This window comes from Haemaphysalis longicornis, unplaced genomic scaffold (assembly GCF_048455015.1).
Source record: "Haemaphysalis longicornis isolate Haplotype H1 unplaced genomic scaffold, Haemaphysalis longicornis Haplotype H1 scaffold_1, whole genome shotgun sequence".
NCBI lineage: Eukaryota > Metazoa > Arthropoda > Arachnida > Ixodida > Ixodidae > Haemaphysalis > Haemaphysalis longicornis.
This window is the reverse complement of record NW_027526203.1, coordinates 331,543,682-331,557,217: the sequence shown is the minus strand read 5'-3', so window position 1 is coordinate 331,557,217 and position 13,536 is coordinate 331,543,682. Positions and strand designations below refer to the sequence as shown.

The 13,536-nt window shown below is 50.0% G+C and overlaps 1 protein-coding gene across 1 annotated transcript in view; it reads right to left on the bottom strand.

Annotated features, from left to right (window-relative positions):
• LOC144152262 (uncharacterized) overlaps positions 1–5,088 on the bottom strand; it is a 123,843-nt gene extending 118,755 nt beyond the window's left edge. Inside the window, exon 1 of the mRNA XM_077683497.1 lies at positions 4,922–5,088. Within this exon, the coding sequence (XP_077539623.1) occupies positions 4,922–4,951 (30 nt within the window). The 5' untranslated portion in view covers positions 4,952–5,088. The remainder of the gene's footprint in view (positions 1–4,921) is intronic.
• Between the last annotated feature and the right edge of the window lie 8,448 nt (positions 5,089–13,536).

Sequence of the window (13,536 nt, the reverse complement as noted above, 5' to 3'; positions counted from 1 at the left end):
TAATATGCACCTATCATCCGCAGCCACTTCTTCCGAGCGAAGTCATGTCTACGGCTCCAAGCTTGAGTGAACAATGTATGTATACATAATAAGTGACCAGACGATGCTTCTTGTCCAGTGAGCCCCTTCAGCGTGGTCGAGGAAGGGCGTTGCGGCGCGATATTATTACAGATGAATTGAGAAACCCCACTGGCTCTCCATCACATTCGTTTGACAAATACTTTAGTTGTAACCACTGGCAGCGAGATGCAGTTGCCGACATTCCTCGCACGAATACTTTCAACGACACTTTGAGGGCGACCCATTTGGAGTTGTAGGCTGTGCGACCTATTGTGGTTCGACGGTATACCCTGTGGCGATGCCATCGACAACACTGTGCATCCCTGTCCCGTAGAGTTCATAATGCGGCACTACTGGCTGGAACACTCAGTGCTTACCTACCAGTACCTTTTCCGCAGAAGACCGCCTGTCCTGCAAGGTTACAGCTACAACAAAGCACGATGGTATTTGCCAAATAAATGCATTTTGCCGAACAGAATTTTTCAAAATAAATTCGGCACACTTTTGTCGTTTTTTTTTGTTTGTTTAATCCGACAACGCGGAACCCCAGCAATAGTCAAACAATGGTGCGTGGGCTGTGAGGCCGCAGCATAAGCACTTCTGGAAGTAATTATCTGCGGAGAAAATATGGGTGCGAGTCATCTGCTTCCTGCCAACCCAGCTCGAACTCCAACACGATCGTGCAATTGTATACCAGCAACAGCTACACGTATATATCTGTGCCGGCACGTTTGCAACGAGCTCAATCAATCATGCACGACGGAAAGAACTGTCCCCATTCACATCTGCGAGGCTGCACACTGAGAGGCGGCTTGCTGGTTGGGAGCAAAAGTGAATGCATGCCATCGATCTTGGCTGTAATTTCATTTTATCGCGAAGTTACTTGACGACATATGACCGATGTCATTCGCCAGTGTACATTATAAGAACCGAAAGTCTTAGCGCACAAGGTAATGCTTTCAGATTTTTATGCGCTTTTTCACGAAGCTCACAAAGACACGGAATTTTTCATACGCGACGCATGTATCAGCGAATACGTACAGGTTTTCCTGGCGATGCTTTTATGAAGCCGAATATGAAGCCCATAGGTATGAATGCGGAGCGTGTGGTTGCGGAAATCATCCGCAGCTCACGTGCGTAAGCAAATACACCGAAGAAACTTGCATCGCGTTTGGCCGTTACTATGAAAAGTTTAGAGGAACAATAAATGCTGAATTAACTTTTTTTTTAGCTGAGGTACCAAGCGTTTCTTACTTCTCTCGGCTTTGTTTTGAAGGCCAACGAAGCCGGTTTTGATGGAAAATTAATAATTAACGCTGGCTATTTCCTTTCGCTTTTTAAAATTTTTGTGACGTTAACGAGGACACCAGAAAGTGCCCATAGAAAGCCGGGGCTCTATTTTCTATTTTACTGCATCGTCGCGATCTTCCTGAGTGCCTATTCTTATCTATTTTCACTTTAGTCGCATATATTGGAAACCACTCAGAAAGGGGTTTTTCTGCTGCAATCTTGATATGGCGGCGTCCAGGCAAAGTGGGTGATCAAGTTCGATCCTCAATACGGCCCCTGGCGAACACTTCCCGGGAGGTACTGTAGCCTGGGAGCGGGTGTAGAAAATACACGCGCAATTGACCAGTGAAGGTGACGGTCGTCTGGCTTCGATTCATCCGAAAGCGCTAATAATCTACGATTTTGCCAATGGCTGTTGCATGTTCGCACGCTGTAGTGGGTACGGTGGCTGTCGTGTTTACCCGCAGGCATATTTTAAGTGTGCTTGCAAGCAAGGCGAAACGTTGCGCAGAAATCGAATTAAAAAAAGCCTATGGGATGTGCTTGGGCGTCCTTTCTTAGTATGTTTGCTACCTGAGGCTTGAGTCAAAAGTTACCGTAAACAATTATTCTGCATTTACATGTCCCTGCTTCAGCGTCGTTTAATCATGAAAAAAACACACATTTAGGCAAGCTCCATTATTCTCGCGTTTCACCATTCAAGGTTCGTGATGTCACTAAGTGGAGTGCGGGAAAGTGTACGGGGCGTCGACACCCGTTTCAGGGTTTTTGGTATTTACCGCGTTAATAAGCAGCTAGCGCTGCTACGGGTGGTATTGTATTCACGAAAACCTAGGCCAACTCACTTCTACAAATTACTGACCTTTTCACACAGCTGCTGGCTAAAGTGCCTTCAAATGTCGTTTGCAAACTTTGTTTCTCCTTTCTCACGACTTGACTGAATGCGATCGCGTATGGTTTCGTAAATGGTTCATGTCTGTAGTTCTACTGCCCCGTACTCTGAAACAAGCTGCTTCAGATTTGGTCGCCTCCATAAGCATGAAAAATTAAATTACGCCACCGCGTTAGAAACTCCTCTTATCGCATTCCGAAAACGCCGCTTGTTTCACGTCGGACCTGGGTGGTGGTGCGATCGCCATCATTGATGGCAAGAACGACGTAATAACGCGCTGGTCATGCGCTTTATTTGAAACGGGAACAAACTCACGGCTCTTTTCACGACTGGGCCCAATTTAGTCTACGCCTCCCTTCAGCAGCCCCCGATAGGTTTTTTCTTCTTTTTTTTCCTGCCCATCTCAGACGGCGCGAAAATACGAACGATACACTTAGTATTCGGCTAGATTGATGCGGTCAACAAACCCACGGCATCGGTGTGTATACCTGACAGCGGCAGCGCGAGCGCGCTGCTTTTCCGACGCGCCGCTCGAAGCCACGACTCCGCGTAAAGCACGTAGTGAGGCGCTAGATAAACAAAGCTTGCGTCGGTGGCCCGATGGCAGGCCACGGTGCAAGTGGCGGTAAGCAGGAAAACGTTGTTTGGACCTTTTGACCGGGCACAAACGCGGCTGCCGCGCGCAGCTGACTCCACCCCGCGGTGCGCAGTGCGTCCGCCGGTCGAGAGATGGGAATCGGCAGAATTCGCTCCGCTCGAGCGCCGTTCGAATCGGCTGAAGACGACGAGCGCGCGCAGGGGGAACGGCGCTTAGCGCAGCGCGCGGTCAATTCATAGAACGGCGTACCAGCGGACGGATAACCTCGTGCGGCCCGCGACTACCAATCTCTTCCTTCTCCGGGCGCTATTTGTGGCCGCCGTATTTCAGACGACGCTGCGCGTACGAGCTCTCTCGCGTCCGGGTGCAAGCGGCCAGCAGGACGGGGGAGTGGCGCAGGTGGGACCCGAGAATGTGCGGCGGCCTTGCGGATACGTGCGGCTGGCATAGCATGGGCCTTTGGCCCGGCAACGTATCCCTGCCCCCTCCCCACCAACAGCCTCCAAGAAAGAAAAAGCGTAACGAAACGGGTAACAAAGAAGCGGTGATCATTAACACACATGTTACCATGGCAGTAACGTCTCCTTTGGTGAATTCTGTGTCAGGTTAAAGAAAAGTTTTTCCTTTTCTCCAAAATTTTTCTTTCCTTAATTCTGTCTCCTCATGTCCATCATAGCCCCCTTGTTTTGACCCGGGCTTGTTGAGGTGTCGAACCAATGTCAGACACTCAGGATCCCGTTTCTCCTCCTCTCTCCCCTTCCCCAAAAGAGCAACCAATTAGTTATTATTCGCACGCCCTAGGACCAACTCACTATATTCGTCGCGTTGTGAGGTCCTTAACTGTTGTAATGTGTTATCCAGCTTTTGCGCGTCAGGAATGCAACTTTAACCGCGGATGGCTAGACCACACGTTTCCGGAAGCTGCGTAGCTCGATCATCGGCACGCCTTATACTTATAACGCCAGCCCCGTCTGATGCCCATCCTAGCAATTTAAGGGCATTCCCACATTACGGAGATCACAAATTTTAAGCCTCTGTTTTTTTCCCCTTTTGTCTTTCTTTTGCGACACTATTTCAAACATTTCCTAAGCTGAAAACAAGGAGAGAACGTACGAAATTAAACGGTTGGAAAACATGCCTGACCGGTCCTTAGCGTCGTTAGATAATTGCCCAGTGTCGTGTATGTTTTGCAGACAGGAGACAAGCCCTCAACCGTACCAAAAGACGTCTTGATCCCAGATTACCTTAGCCTGATTCACTGACTTGGTCTACAGGCGCAGAAATGAAATACTGTAGTACCACACGGGATAAACGTTGCTGCCAGAAAAGAAAGACCTTTAAACGCCGGCTGTGAACATTCCCCTTCACCACTTTAGCTCTCATATTGTGGGTATGCATACCAGTGCCAAGTGCGACGCTGCCACGTGAGCGGGTGTGATAAGGTGAGCGAGTAAGGTGAGCGAGCTTAGGATAGGAGCACGGAAAGAAGCTGCCGTGCTCCTAGCTCTAAAATGCGCCGTGAGACGCATTTTGCGTTCTGCGAGACGCTGTTCACCGATCTTTAATGACAGAACACCATGCAGCTTGGCGTAAATAAATTGCAGCTTCAGACTTCCTTTTTTAGTGCAGAGCACTTTAGGGGCTCGCCTTGTCGTAGCTCGCTCGCTGGACCAAGTAGAGCCACACGGCGTTCCGTCGTAGCTCGGCTGTCGTCGCAGCGTAACACAGAGGCTTCGAAAGCCAATCGGTTTATATAGTCATAGGCGTTGGAAACTTGATCTCAGAGGATCTCACAGGAAACTGCGCTATATAAACCGGGGGTGTTCTCGTAATTGGACACATTGGCACCCCACACGTGTGCCCGTACAGCGCGACGCTTCTTTCTCCTGGATCACTTCACACGAACTTCAGGCAGGCCTAGCAAAGTCGCGTACGTTACTTGGTAGCCGGTGTGCACGCTGCATTAATGTAGAGTAACAAGGGTTGATTTATCGGGCAATTTTGTTTCTGTACTGGTGGTTCTTGTCCACCACCTCTTTTCGAGATACGCAGAAGCGAGAAAAGAGTGGAGTGACACATACCGGTAGGACGGGCATATTGGAGAGCGCCATGTGGTTGCTATCGTGTATGATGGTCACGTTGAATCTCGCCTTGAAGTTTGGCTCATCCAAGCACGGGAAGGCCCGCCTTGCGTACGTGGGCTGGAACTTCGAGGTCGCCAGATACCTGCGGACAAAATTAGCAGAGCGTTTCGTTAATCGTATGAACTGTCTCACGCTTAGTACCAGAGCGGGATCGCTTAATCGACCCCGGGTTAAAAGCCGAACCGCGCTACCTTACGGCCATTTTCGTTTCATGCAATGACGGCGCGCGTCCCAGCTTCTGTCCATTGTCTGACGAGAGGACGAGCGCACGCCTCAGCACTCCCGACAAAGCCCCGGAAGCCCGTTACCGAATTCTAGACAACAAAAATACTGAAACAAGAGCGCACATTTTCTGGGTTACCACCTCTAACCCCCGTATTCTGAGTCCCTCCTCCACTCGAGCCTCCGCTCGAGAGGACCCTTGAAAGCGAGTTTCGGTTTCATAAACTAACCTCCACTCGAGTGTCTCCTCCAACGGAGGAGCCGCTCGGCGATTTGGAGGAGCCGCTCACGATTTGGAGGAGAAACTCCAAGGTGTTGTCTGTGCTACCTTGAAGCAGCCCTCCAGTACTATTTTCAAGATGGCCGCCTACGCTCCTCTCGGTTCGAGCCGGCTGTGCTCGCTCGCCTCTTTTCCGGAGCATGTATCCCGCATTGACGAGGCATATAATGAAGGTTCAGGGGATTTCCGCACCGTGAATTTGCCATGTCAGCGCATAAGGTACTGGCTGAATACTACGCTTGAGCACTTCAGCAAGGGCGAATTCGTGTCGCGGCGCCTCTTTACCAAATCGGTCACTGCTGGAGCTGCCGAGGTGGCTGCCGAGCCAAACGCCGAGCTGCCGAGCCAAACGCCAGCAACCGCGGCCACCCACTGCTCCCTGCGTTCCGGCTGCTGGTTACGTTGCGATGTTATGGCGCCGGGACATTTCAAGTTGTTGCCGCCGACAAGTTGTTCAAGTTTCGCCGCCGACAAGCCGCGTCGTCAGGCGTTGGTTGAAACTCGTAATTCGAAGCGTCGCGATGTTTTCTGCGACGGCGGGCGAGCTCCGAGATATCTGTGCGGACTTGTCTTTATCCTCGCAATGACAAGGTTGTCGCTGTCATGTACCGAAAGTCATCGCTCTGTTATGAAGGTGTCACACTAACCTATGACACGGCTACCGTAAGCTGCTTACAGTGCGTATGAAGCAGACGATCGCCGTAGGGAAGCGAGCGAGCGTGTCGTCTGCTCCAAAGCCCAGTTTTCTTTTTTTATTTTTTTTTTCGAGCCGCCTGCGCTGCGAGGCTCCGCCCTCTCCAAGTGCCCGTCGCTTTGTGCTCGCCTGCTACCTCGCGCTTGCGTGCTGTCGAAGGGGGACATTTCTACCGGGTTCACCATGGTGCCTGTAAAATTACATATTATGTCGGCTTGAAGCTGCCGATAGTGGCGTGAACCGAAAAGAACAAATAATTAGGCGCTCACTGTGTCGGAAATTCCGGTCTATGATATGCGCTCGTCACGCATGGAAGCAAACCGCCCTGTACCTCCAGCCCTTCCGCTGACATATCGTTATCTTGGCTGTCATCCGGAGGGGCGGCCCTGAAACTTATAGTAATCGATAGGATCAGAAAGAACAGGAGACACAACGGGATACGTGAAGACATGGAGCAGCGTGCACAAAAACAAAACAGATTTATCGTCTGCTACCGAAGTGTGTGTGCAGTGTGGCCAGACCAGAAAACAGTTATTTCTAGTTGTGTCCACCTGGTTCATGTTATTTTCGTGCTCCTCTCAACCATAGAAACTATTATTTCTTAAAATACCGGTATAATTACTTAACAAAAAATAAAAACATTAAAAAGTTATATTTCTTAGGCGTACTTTCATGTCTTGAATAAAAAAATTGCCATAACCTCGCCCCCAGATGCCTTTCGCTGCTCCTCCGAAACTGCGATCTCGAGGGTCCCTCCAAACGAAGGATTTCCTCGGAGGGTCGGCGTCACCACGTTTATGAAATGCCTGGAGACCTCGAGTGGAGGTGTTTCCCTATCCTCCACTCAACGGAGTGGAGGAAGCACTTCGAGTGGAGGAGGGATTCAGAATACGGGGGTAAATGTTGTATGCAGCCCAGCACGATGTAACTGAAGCTGTTCGTGGAATGCTTCAACCGGTAATCAGAATAAAAAAAAGTGTAATGTTAGTAAACAGACAGCGATGTAAGGCCATTTCGACAGAACATTTCACCAGAGTGCAGAATTGAGCGAATTTCACCACCAGAAAAGCTCTGCACCAGACGATAAATTCAACTGCCCCAGACGATGAAGATGATGATGACCAAATAGACCTGCGTGAGACACTCCCTTCAGATAATAGTATACCATAGCGAAAGCTACGCTACGTGGTCCGCGAGAAACACCCACATTTGGTGAGGCAACGAATTCCGTTGCCCTTATGCATGCAGACGCAAAAGCTGCGGGGATTTGCCAGCCAGCCGCTGGAAGGCTTTGGACTGGTGCAATGCTGTACAAGTGCGAGAAAGACTCGACCGAACACGGGAGCGCCGATTGAAGGGCATATTCAACACGCAAAAGTTAAAATACAAATCAAGGTATAAGGCGGCAAAGTTGTGAACCGCACCGGTGTAGGGGGAAGTGACGTAGCCAGTAATACTTTTCGGTGGGTGTTTTATCTCCCCGGTAAAAAAAAAAATAAAAGGAGAGCTTAGATATTTTATTCTTTAATAAAGCCGAAGTGTTAGTTGCTTCGCTGACTGTGATATCCGCATAAAAGTACGATTGTACACTAGGACTCCGAGCAACCATTTTTGCCAACAAACCGACACTCTTCTTATTTCAGTTTCTGCATTTTAATATATCGATGCGGTGCGTAAATAGCATCAGCGAAAAAAAAAAGGTCGAAAGGAGGGGAGGAGGGGGGATGCAGCACTCGTAAAGCTGTGTGTGTGTGTGTGGGGGGAGGGGGGGGGGAGGCTGCTCTGACACCAAAACACCCCCCTGGGTGCGCCCCTGGGAGGGGCTACGGCTACGCCCTTGGTAGGGAGCTACGGACTGGTTTAGCCCTCAAAAGAAAAAAATAAAGGCGCAGATTGAAGTAGTGGTGCAAGGCTGGAGAAGCAGCAGAGCTGGGAGTCGACTGTTGGATGGCAATGTAAAGCACAACCATTAAAGTATGTACAGTGTTTTATTCAGTAGCAATCGTCGCCATCCCTATCATCGTCGTCGTCGTCGTCCGAAGGCACAGCCGCGTAGGGCAAATCCTCTTGCAGCGCATCCTCGCCTCAGTAGACCTCCATTTCATCAGCTGGTCCGGTGGCCGTCTCCACGTGTGGATCCTGAAGGGATGGCTTGACAGATTCGTCGTCGTCGTCTTCGACGGGACGGACCCGTGGTGCACCGGTCGCTACACGGCGACGAAGGCGAGAGCTCCTCACATGGCGCAAGCCCAGGCACAAGCCCGGACGACGCCGGGCGCTCCTCACGAGGCGCGCGCTCACATGCACTCGTTTTTTTTTTTTTTTTTTTTGCTAAAGCCACTGCGCGAAGGTGGTGCCGGGCGCTGGGAGTTTTTTTCGGGTAGGGAGGGAGGGCAAAACGGAGGGTTGGGGGTGGAGGAGATGCTTTTAATAAAGAGTGCACTTTCTGCCAAAGGAGACACGCCTCTCACATCATCATCACGTCATTGGAGGACCCACTGTGACTGCGCTGGCTGTTGAAAGAATCGTAGACATCATGCACCCGGTCTACAAATGCACTTGGTTTATGCCAAGATTCAACACGCAGTTTAAAACGTGCAAGCCACTCTACTCGCTAATTCTTACCCCTTCGTGCTTCCCTTTTCTTAAGGCCAGCGAGGACTGCAAAGCAGTGACGGCCAAAAGCACCGGCTGATGTGTAGCGCTGAAAAATATCTGGGGCGTGAAACGAGCATAGCGCGTTTATATTTCTTAGAAGAGCAGAATGTTCAGCATCGTTCTTTCTTAAAATCGGGCAGCCCTTGAACGCACGTCACTCACGTACTTTATAATGCAAATGTGCGCACAAAGAAGTGGCACGAACTCAAGTTTCTCGTGAACATATCTTGCAGTGTGCTCTTCAATTAAGTAAGAAGGTTTTATTCAGAATATAATATACAGCTGACTCCAAGAAAAGATATTGTCCACCCCAACAACCCCCTTTGGCCTTTGTCATGACCCCCTCATCAGTAACCGAGGGACAGTGCACTCTTCACTGCAATGAGGAACGATATATCGATCCTCTTTACTCAAGATTACCCAGCGCCAGTCTCCTGCCCCTGCACTAAAGTTAGAAGGAATGGAAGGGCCATCACGCGTGGACAGGCAATATCCAACACCAGGGATGTAAGCCAGAGGGGGGAAGGGTGTCTGGGGGTTCGAACCCCCTCCAAATTTTTTTCAAGGCAGCGCGTAAGTGAGACTTAGTGTTCCTTTCGGCAAAACTCATCCCTTCCGATAACCCACAATTCCCTCCGAAAAAAAAATTCTGGCTACTGCCCTGGCCAACACAGCCATTGTCTTATCCATTATCGTTGTCTTCGTCAACGCAGGATATTGACCAAAAAGCTCACGGCAAACCAACATAATAGTTGCTATCGTCTTCGTGTGCGGCCTTTGGCGCGGCATCGCAACCGAGGAGATGCGTTTCCCTGCTCAACGACTTTTGCAAGTCAACTTCAATGCAAGTCAAAATCACCGACAGATACGTCGAAATTATGACACACCTTTAATCATAGTCTGCCAACTTTTCAATCGTGAGAGTATGCTCGCGCTGTTTTTTGGTTGGGCCTCAAGCCAAAGAAAGTATGGCATCTAGGACCGGCCCCATTACGGCGGCATCTGCACTAATTCATTCGTGTGCTGTCGCAACCATCGGTATTGCGGTGGCGTGTAAATTTGTTTGCCCTCATAGTACTGTTTAGAACCACCCTTATTACGGCAGCGGTAGTGGTAATTTATCTGCATGCCGTCTCCGTACACAAGTGCTCGAAAACACGAGAACTCGGGCCCCTGAGACCGCTTGGGCAGATGCCGACCAAAGTAACGGCAAATGCCCAATATGGATAATGACGAACGTTTCGCGCCATCCCTAGCTTGTGCTTTGTGTTTATTTTAGTACTGAAGGTTGTAGGCTCGATTTGCATATTGATGGGGGCTCCTGAATGAATTACACCATACAATTAGTAGAACGAAATCAAGTGGAATGGGTAGTCTTTCACTCTGTATAGCGTAGCCGTCAGTTCCCGGTAGCGTTGACTGCATTCAGGCTACGCGAGAAAAAAAAAAAAAAGTTCCTGCGTTTTTGCAGCCGCCCCATTCCATAGGGGCGATTTCCCGTGCAAGCAGAAGGAGGAGTAACGCAATCTCGAAGAGTTAAATTTTACGAAGACATTAAAAAGAATCGAAGCTAAATGACTGAACTCATTGTAGTGACAATTAAAACCATTTATTGGGAGCACATCCGGCTATATGCTCGCGTGTGGCTTGATGAGAGAGTAACCTTGATCTCGCTCATACTTGCTACATGTCTGACAACCTAAAAACCACAAAACGAAACGGAGATGGAAGAGGAGTTCGCGTAGTGTAAGAACATAATGAACGTACACTGTAAGGCAGTCCCGTGGTTCAGCTTCACTACAACTCACTCGATTGACCAATACATACAGCCAACAATAAAATGAAGATCTGACTCAATAGTTCGGTTCGCACTGTTGCATCACGCAATGCAAGCACGTCGTTCTTCACTGCACAGTGCCAAAGCGCAGATCAGATTTTTGGGTCAAATGGTATGCCCGTTGCTGCCACTCGCCGAGTTTGCTTTGTTCGCGGTATGGATTGCTCGTTGGAGTGCATTTCGATGAAGCTGAACTACGGGATTGCCTGAGGGTGTAGTGTTAAGTGTGGCAAGATATCGGCTTTACGACATTTTTCTATACTTGAAGCACGTATTCAGCTACTGCTTCCCCCAAAAACGGTGACACCAATACCAGGTTGAGATTTAAACCCTGATACTTTTGGAAGTCAGCATGTCCCCTCATGTTGCAAGAGAAATGCCTGCGGTGGCTGCTTTGCAGAAGGAGGTGAAAAGCAAAAACGACCGTGTGCCGAGATTTCGGCGCTCCCGCTAAAGATCCCCAGGAGGTCGAAATTTATCCGGAGCGCCTCATAGCCCAATTAACTACTACGGCGCGCCTCATAGCTAAGGTGGAGCTTCAGCGCGTTAGGCCTCATAATAGAGAGTAATGCCACTGGACTTGAAACCTCGAAATAAAGATTTTCGTGGGGAGAGATAATGTGAAGCCGACAATAGGCCAGGGCTTTCTACCCGGGAACGATGCAACTCCCTCAGTTCTGTGGCGAACAGCTCCGACTCCATAGCCCCGTTTACATTGACCCGACGAGGGCGCGTGGAGTCGAAATAAACAAGTTTTTTGGACTCAACTCTCCACTATAAGCGGACGGGTGGGGGCGGAGAGGCGTCGCGGTGAGTCCAGTCGACTGGGGAGGCAGGGGGTGGGTTGGCTCCTTCGTCGGGATGAGTCGGCGGGCCGCGTGGAGCAGAATACCGTATTTGTGCGGCTCTAACGCGCCCCCAATCGTATCGCGCGGGTAAGTTCGCGCAGGAAAATTCGAAAAAAAAATGACACTGCACAGATGGAAAAGACATGACACCACGTACCTGGAAGAGGGAATTTTTATTTGGCGTATGCAGCTGTGGAAGCCAAAAATGATTGTACTTCATAAGATTGCTTATCCAGCTCCTGCTGGAAATGAAGTCATAGCGAGAAACACTGAAGCTGCTTGCGATTTCAAGTGCCTTGATCTTCATAATTCTAGGCGTTACGGGGTGATTGCAGCAGCACAAAAAAAAAATGTGTAACAGCTGACCAAGGATGTGACATGCCATTGAGGAATTAGTGCGCCGAAATTCCCTCAGTGTTGAAGCATTTTTTGTATGATTTAGTTGGATTTTGCGGGGACTCCGTGTCCGTTCCGCATGGCAATGCTGCTAGCTGCTTTAAAGCCTATTCCGGTTTTTGGGCCCTATTGTAACGCGCACACACTTTTAGCAAAAGAGGGTGCGCGTTAGAATCGTGAAAATACGTTAGCTCCTTTTTTCCGGGGACCCCGCCGCTCCCCTTACCTCGATTCTTTGGACGGGGTTCATACAAACGCGGGAGGGGTCGAGGTAGCTGAACCCGCCAGTCGACTCGACCCTTTCTCGTCGAGTCCATGTATCCGGGGCTCATGTCACCTTATCGCGGAAAGGTTCGCAACCTGTTGTAACAGTACAAAGTTTTAGCATAGCGGCTAGCGTACGCTAACGCTACGGCGGCGGGTAGCGGACCCCGCTACCCGCTTGTTCCGCTGGGATGGTCGCCCGCCTTGCGGGGCCCGCGTATTCGTTCCGGTAAGGGGCGGCCTCCTCACCCTCCCCGCACGCGCATGCGCAGTCCAGTCCCGGTAACCCGCCGCCGTAGCGTTAGCGGAAGCTAGCCGCATGCTAGAACTCTCTAGTAACAGAACGACAGGCTTCTACGTAATAGCTGCACAGGCTACATCAGCCACCCTGGAGAGCTTCGCTCTTTCTTGCTTAGGCCGCTATGCGGTGTTAATAGGCAACTGCTACGCAGTTTTCATACTGTCACACGCCGCTCATAAACACGAGTGACATAACTACTGTTTAAATGCTCTGAATGGTGCGCTGATAATATGCCTTGCAAAAGCTCGTTTAGTAAGTAGTGCACCCTCCACGTGAACGCACACATGCATGTGCCCCCAGCGTTTGATCATTGTTTTAGTGCTCTCAGCTAGCGTAGAAAGACCTGTTTCAAGAACACCAAATATGGCACGAACTTATTCGCGGAAACGAAGGAAAAAAGCGGCCGCACGATGGCTTGGACATTCCGGTTCTGGGTTGCCCGAAAAATGCACAGAAGTTGGCTTATTGCTTGCGTACGACACAGGCTTTTTCCCATTTTGTGAACAGTCCGTGCCGTACACAGTTTGGTGGCTGGGAACGGAACACCACATGGTCTGAAGTGCCTTGGTGGCTCATAAAGCTAGTAACGTTGATGAACGCGGCGGGAACGGCGCTCCTGGAGGTAGGAGGCGGAGCCCACAAACGGGCAGTTGAAGGAAGCTAAATCGGCTTTTTTGTATGTTCCTGCATGAAAAGTTTGCCATTTGCAGTGTTCCCACGCAGACGCTAACGAGCATCCGTAGATGGAGCAAAAGATGCCCGCAGCGTTAGCACAGCGGCGGGTCGACGTTGCTTCCTAAAAGGAAGAGGACAACGGAGCCGCCTGAAACCGCCTCTCTCTCTCTCTCTCTCTCTCTCTCTCTCTCTCTCTCTCTCTCTCTCTCTCTCTCTCTCTCTCTCTCTCTCTCTCTCTCTCTAAAAAACACGCGAGGGAGAAACGGACAATCCGGGAATCCGGTAAGCAACTAGCAACTCACTATGGGAAATTTTTAGTGTGCACAATTGGGAGCGCAGTAACCGAAAAATTGTAGGAACGTATCAACGCGGGTCTA